Below are 6,169 nucleotides of genomic sequence, written 5' to 3'. Positions count from 1 at the left end.
CCTCATACATTCTTCCCATGGCAAGGTGCCTGGCTACAGCATCTCCCTTACGACGATACTCACGGCAAGAGGAATTTGGCATTCCCGCTCTCAAGCTTCCGGCCGCATCTTTCCAGATCTCTCCCTCTCCCTTCATATACCTGGCTGCGACGGGAGTCACTGCATTCCTCTACGACGATACTGACGTCAACGACAAGCTAGTATTATCTCAGCTACGAGCTCCAGCTCACACTTGGTTCAAGGCTAATCATCCCGAGGTACGCAACAAAGAATCGATAGACAAAGGCTAACTACTTTACGTATTTCAAGACCATTTCAGAACTATTTCTCTGCGCTATGTTGGATAAGAGACCACGAGCCGCTACATCATGATGAAGCCCAGCTGCATCTTGGGGTTTTGCGTTGTCGCCGGCTGGTGTGCGACGATCGGAGGCAACACGATGTTGTACGGCGGGTGAGGGAGACCAGCGAGTACCTGCGCGATTGGCGGGAGGTAAGTAGGCAAAGGCGGCATGACGACGAAGGCACCTTGGGCCGGCTGCGTGGCCGGCGCGACGATGACGGGCATCGGCGCAGCGACTGGTACGGCTTGCGCAGGGGCAGGCGGAGCAACGACCGCGGCTGACGCAGCTGTCGGGACATTGGCAGCATCTGCCGCATGGACTCGGTCACGGTGCTCCACATGGCGAGACGGATGGCAGAAGGACGGGCGGACTGGGCTGTGCCTGCTGCGCTTAGGTCGGGGACCCTCATGTCCACTGTCGTCGTCGTCGTACTTGCTGCGGCTGGCGAAAGCGTTTTTCTTGTTCGCGGCGTGCCTCTTCCGGGGCTCTTCATCGACATTCTCTTCCTTGACTTCCCCCACCTCCAGTGCTCTCTTCTTTCCCCTCTGGTTCTCCGTCTGGATGGTGCCCTGATAGCCGCTTGTGTAGAGTGGGGCTGCGACGTAGTCAGCGCGTCCCGAAGGTGCGTCGTATCGGACGTGATGGTTGCGAGACAAGGCGGCGCCTTGTCTGGCTGTATCTACTGTTTGTTGGTTCGACGCGAACCGGCCAGCGGTGGATACCGCTGTGCGAGTCCCTCGTCAAACGTTTTCGTCTCTGGGTGGTTGGCCGCTGTATTCGGCAACATGCGGCAGCTGTCCAGGACTTGAGCGAGCTAGAGCTACGCAGGGAGCGTCAATATTTCTCCAAAGAGAACAATAAATAAGGGGAACTCACCTCGGTTCTGCAGGAAAGTTGGCGGAGGGCTCAAGACGCGATATTCGCGGTGCTCGAGCGGCGGCGAGACACGTCGACGAACAGGCGGAAGACGACCTTGCGCGTCATCACTGTCAACGTCGCCGCCGTAGCCACTGTCGTCATCGCTGGACTGGCCATCTTCCTCAACGTTGGACTCGGTGGCGTGGCCATCGTAGTCGCTCGCGGAGTCGAACAGTTCGGCATTCAGTAGGTCCCGCTCCTCTTCTTTCTCAGCGAGCAGGTCGCTCATGTCGGCGCGGTCTCGCTGCGCGATGTCACGGAGCCCGGGAGGAGCATTGGATGCGGTGCCGTTGGTTTTTTCGAGCCAGTGATCGAGCCACGCAGTTGACATATTCAGCTGGACGTTGTGGCTGGCAAGACGGGGGATGTGGCGCGGGTATTGTTCGGGAGTATTGTTGTCTGGTTGCTGGACAATTGATTGTACGCGACGTGTCGATGTTGTGAGCGCGAAAGGGATACTCTTTGGGAGTTGTATCTACTTGTACGTGATTATTGTGCTAGTGACAAAGGCATAGGTAGTGGGACAGACGAGCGATGTGGCCTTATTGTTGGTTTCAGAGACGCGTTTCAGTGTGGTCTGAGCGACACGACGCGCTTTTAAAAATGTGAAGGCGACATTTGAAGGCAATATCAACAGTGCGAAACGGGACGGATGATATCGTGTGGAACGAAGGAGGACAAGGCAGGCGCTGTATTTTATATCATCCGCAGGCACCATAGTTTGTTCTCGGCCTGCATCAACACGGTTTCCAAGTTTGCTTTTGCTCCTATCGAATGGCGAGGGTTTTTGTATGGCACACCGCCGTGGAGAGTGGCTCATGCAAATTTCTTTGTGGTCGAGCACCGCCGATGAGCGCTGTGTGCTGAACGGGCGGATCACGGACTGGAGGGGCCGATCTTACATCTCGACTCTGAAAATCTCCGAGTCAGCATCCAGGCTGCGTCTGATAATGATTGCGCGCAAGAAGGGTCCATCTACGACTTCTTGATGCAGGCAATAGGATGTTTCACGCGAACACGTTGCTAGAAACTGGCTGACTCGACCGTTGCTTCACTGAACTTCTTCGTGCTGGCGCATGATCCGGCCTCTGCATGTCTTGCACCATGAGCACTCGTTTTTCTCTCATTTCTATAGCTATTTAGCAGGATTTACACAAATGTAACTGTTTCACGAGAGGTGTGAAGGCTGCGTAGTGAACAAGATCGTATCGAGCTTGGCATTCGCACCCACACCGTACACACACTTTCGCGACGTGCGGCATACGGTTATGCCAGATACGACCATATCACGTAGTCACGAGGGATATTACATTTATGAGGAGGGTAAATACACAACTTCCACTTCCAAACATGCCCGCAGCTGAGAGGCTTGACCGTTGCCTTCGAGTCAATGGACGGACATTCACGGCTCCAAGATCGATTCATGCCTTCGGCATGCGGAGTAGTAGGGGCGGCAGGCAAGCGAGCATAATTTGATAGAGTGCTGATCGACAAGCATACTTGAGAGGAGCCAGAAAAAAGTAACAAATGAGATGTCAATGTCCGGGACGTCCAGCGCGGACCCCCTCAGCGCAGTTGTCCGTCAAGCCTCCTAGTGCATCTTCACATGACCTGGTTAGCCTGGAAAGGATGCGCAGGTCGCGAATAATCGCGGGCTGGAGCAGCTCTACGTATCCGCCAGGCGACAGAGAGATGTTCACGGAGCACTCGGTAGGATTAGTAGCTGGACCAATGGAGCAAACGATGGCCTGCTCTGGTATCAGATTGCGTCTCATGAGAACGACGCAGCGTGCGCACCTCTTGGTGAGGCAGAAAGCCGGTGCGCACAAGAGCATGTGCGCGGCGTTGGTTACAGCGGTGTAGAGGGGATACTTAGAGTGCCACGCAGAACGCCCTTTTTGTTCCATTTATACGCTTACTCTACGCTTGCCTTTTCATCTTCGAGCCCCACAGACCAGTTCTCGCGTTACGACTGAGCGCCGCAGCGGCAATCAACGTTACGGCCGGTATGGCGTCACGAAGTCCAACCGTCGGGATAAAACGGTACTCGGGTTGCGCCGCGCCTGGCATTTCTTGTACTTCGCACCTTGTCTTCCCTCTCTCTCCCCAGCACTTCATCTCCATGCCCTCCCTTTTTCCGGGTTCTAAGATAGTTCTTTCCTCTTCCTCGATGGACGGTTTATTCTTCATGTACGCGGACGGCAGCTTGACCAGGACGGCGGGACGTAGGCAGCACCTCGTCGACAACGGAGCACCCCGCGACCTGAGGACGGCAGGAACGCGCAAGTAAATAGGGGCCCGCTGCGCGAGCGAGCGCCGAGTCATTGCCCGCTGCGAACAGCGAGTCCTTCCCGAAGCCTGACGTTAACTGTTTTACCCATTACAGAACACTTCTTCGTCCCCCTTTGGTCTCTTTTCACGACGTTTCCCACTCTTCTTCTTTAGGGGCACTCCGGCCGAGAGCACGGCAGCGGAGTGGCGGTTTTGTCATGTATTATAAAGGTGACCTCCCACCTTCGAATGGAGCAAGTCCCGCTTTCCCTCAGAATTCCCCCCCACCGCGCGTGAGCTGTCGCCTCCGCCCGCCTTTGAGTTTAGTATAGAATCGTCCGCGAGAGCGCGGGCACAAGCACGAATAGTAAGTTCAGTGGAGCAGTATATTAGCTTAAGTATCAGGTTGTAGGTTTTTGGCTCTCGCGGCGTCTCTGTAACCAGAGATCGCTGCTCGCGCGTTCAAGTTTCTTTTCCCTCGACGACCGTATCTCCTCCTCTGTCACTCCAACACCCCTTCCTTAGCTATCGTCTCGTCCCATCGTACCGACGTCGACCCTCGCAAGCCGAATCTCCCTCCACAGCGGTACAGTAGCCTGACACCCAGCCGCCGATCTTTGTATGAATATCCGGGTCATTGAGATAGGGCGATCAATCCCTCCTCGGGGTTCATGCCACGCAGGATGGCCAGCAGGTCTGCAGAGTCAAGCTGTCACGTTTCACGCAGCGTGCATGTGGAAGGAATGACACACACCTTGGGCAAACATGATGCAAAATTACGGCTGCAGCACCGTCTTCTGCACATGCCTAGGGCCTTGGAGTCCCTAAAGATAAGGAGTAAGCCCATGGCGCCCACAGACCTGTCAGGAAAGCGAATCTACCTCGCGCTTTCCTGTTGAGCACTGTCCGAGGGCAAGTATGCCGAACGATTGGCATACGTGTTTAGAGAGTGTGGCAAGCTCCTGCCCTCGATGTTGTCGTGCGCGATAGCGGCGAGTTCGTCGGATGTGTACGGCGTCGAGCACTCGTGGTTACGAATGCTCAATGGCGTCCGCGCGCAGGCCTTACTTTGATGCATATAAAAACATTGCATTCGAAAACACTTTGGAGTCGGCAAATCGAGTCAACTACCGAGCGGTGAGTGGTGGGTAGAATAATCGCGCGGACCGACGATGGCCCGTCACGGTGATGACCCAAACAGGTTGCGAGACCAGATCAGACCATGCACAGACCCCGCACGTACAATTACGAGCTTGTTGGCTTAGAGAGATGTTCGTTTCATGCAGGTCGAGCGTCGTCATGATCATGATCTTCAAGTTACTGTAGTTAGTTCTCATTATATATACTCGCATGTGTAGCCTTTTAATGCTTAGCATGCTGCATAGTTCAACCTGCTTTCGAATTTTGTTATGGCCGTTGGAGTCGGTGCACAGTCCAAGGCCAGAAGGGGTTGTAACTTGTCGCGAACTAATCCGGGGTCTCGGCGCTCCAAGCGTCCGATCACGTGAATAGGGACCCCGACTGACCAGACGCCACGACGCCAAGGCAAAAAATCTTCACTGCTTCCGACTGACCCTCAGAATTCCAGTCGCGTCCCTCTGACTCCCTCCTCCTCCATATATCTTTGCCATGGCATAGCACTCGGGCACTGCATTTTCTTTGATATTTGCAGCACAGGAAACTCTGCTATCTCAGCAGTAGACTGCCAGCTCAAGTCTCGCTCAAGTTCGTCCGTCCGGAGGTGCGTAACGAAAACTCGATAGAAGAGGGCTAACCACTTTACAGATTCCACGACCAATTCAAGACCATCTCTCTGCGTTACATTAAGAAGGAAACCATGCGCCGCTACAGGATGATGAAGTCAAGCTGCATCCTGAAGTTCTGCGTCGTCACCGGCTGGGGCGCGACGATTGGAGGCAGCGCGATGTTGTATGGTAGGTCAGGGGGAGCGGTGACTACTTGTTCGATTGGTGGGAGGTATGCAGAGGCAGGCGGAGGCGGTATGACGATGAAAGCATCTTGAGCCGGCTGTGCGGCCGGCGCGACGATCGCAGGGATCGGCGCAGCGACAGGGGCGGCAGGCATAGGGGGACGCGGAGCAACAGGCGTGGCGGGCGCGGCTGTCGGGACATTGACAGCGCCTGCCGCGTGGACTCGGTCACGATTCTCCACGTGGCGAGACGGGTGGCAGAAGAACGGGCTGGGTCTGCTGCGCTTAGGCCTGCGACTCTCCTCATCACGCTCGTTGTCGCTGTCATCGTACTTGTTCGCAGTGTGCCCCTTCCCAGGCTCTTCATCAATCTTTTCTTCCTTGAGTTCCTCGACCTCCAGTGCTCTCTTCTTTCCCCTCTGGCTCTCAGCCACGGGTGCGTCCCGGTAGCCGCTTATGGCAAGTGGGGCTGAGACGTGGTCGGCGCGGCCCGAAGGTGTGTCGTATTGGAGGAGGTTATCGCGAGACAAGGCGGCGCCTTGTCCGGCTGTATTCGTTTCTAGTCGGTTCGACGCGAACTGGCCAGCGGTGGATACTGCTGTACGAGTCCTTCGTCGAGCATTGTCATCTATGAGTGCTTGGCAGCTGTATTCGGGAATACGCGATGGCTGTTCAGGACTTGAGCGAGCCAGAGCTACGCAGGGGG

At 55.5% G+C, this 6,169-nt stretch overlaps 3 protein-coding genes across 3 annotated transcripts in view; all 3 read right to left on the bottom strand.

Annotated features, from left to right (window-relative positions):
* Positions 1–203: 203 nt before the first annotated feature.
* Positions 204–590, bottom strand: PHACADRAFT_264928 (uncharacterized protein). Its single transcript, XM_007401433.1, has one exon. It carries the CDS (start codon positions 566–568, stop codon positions 362–364), a length of 207 nt encoding a protein of 68 aa, XP_007401495.1. The 5' UTR covers positions 569–590; the 3' UTR covers positions 204–361.
* A 3,526-nt stretch (positions 591–4,116) lies between these two features.
* On the bottom strand, positions 4,117–4,970 carry PHACADRAFT_264927 (uncharacterized protein). The gene has a single exon (XM_007401432.1). It carries the CDS (start codon positions 4,609–4,611, stop codon positions 4,411–4,413), a length of 201 nt encoding a protein of 66 aa, XP_007401494.1. The 5' UTR covers positions 4,612–4,970; the 3' UTR covers positions 4,117–4,410.
* Positions 4,971–5,095: 125 nt separating this feature from the next.
* PHACADRAFT_264926 (uncharacterized protein) overlaps positions 5,096–6,169 on the bottom strand; it is a 1,782-nt gene continuing 708 nt past the window's right edge. The window contains exon 2 of the mRNA XM_007401431.1: positions 5,096–6,162. Coding sequence (XP_007401493.1) covers positions 5,379–5,618 — 240 coding nt within the window. The 5' untranslated portion in view covers positions 5,619–6,162 and the 3' untranslated portion in view covers positions 5,096–5,378. The remainder of the gene's footprint in view (positions 6,163–6,169) is intronic.

Source organism: Phanerochaete carnosa (genome assembly GCF_000300595.1).
Source record: "Phanerochaete carnosa HHB-10118-sp unplaced genomic scaffold PHACAscaffold_12, whole genome shotgun sequence".
NCBI classification, from domain to species: domain Eukaryota; kingdom Fungi; phylum Basidiomycota; class Agaricomycetes; order Polyporales; family Phanerochaetaceae; genus Phanerochaete; species Phanerochaete carnosa.
Note: the sequence above shows the minus strand (reverse complement) of the source record. Positions and strands in the feature narration are given on the sequence as shown.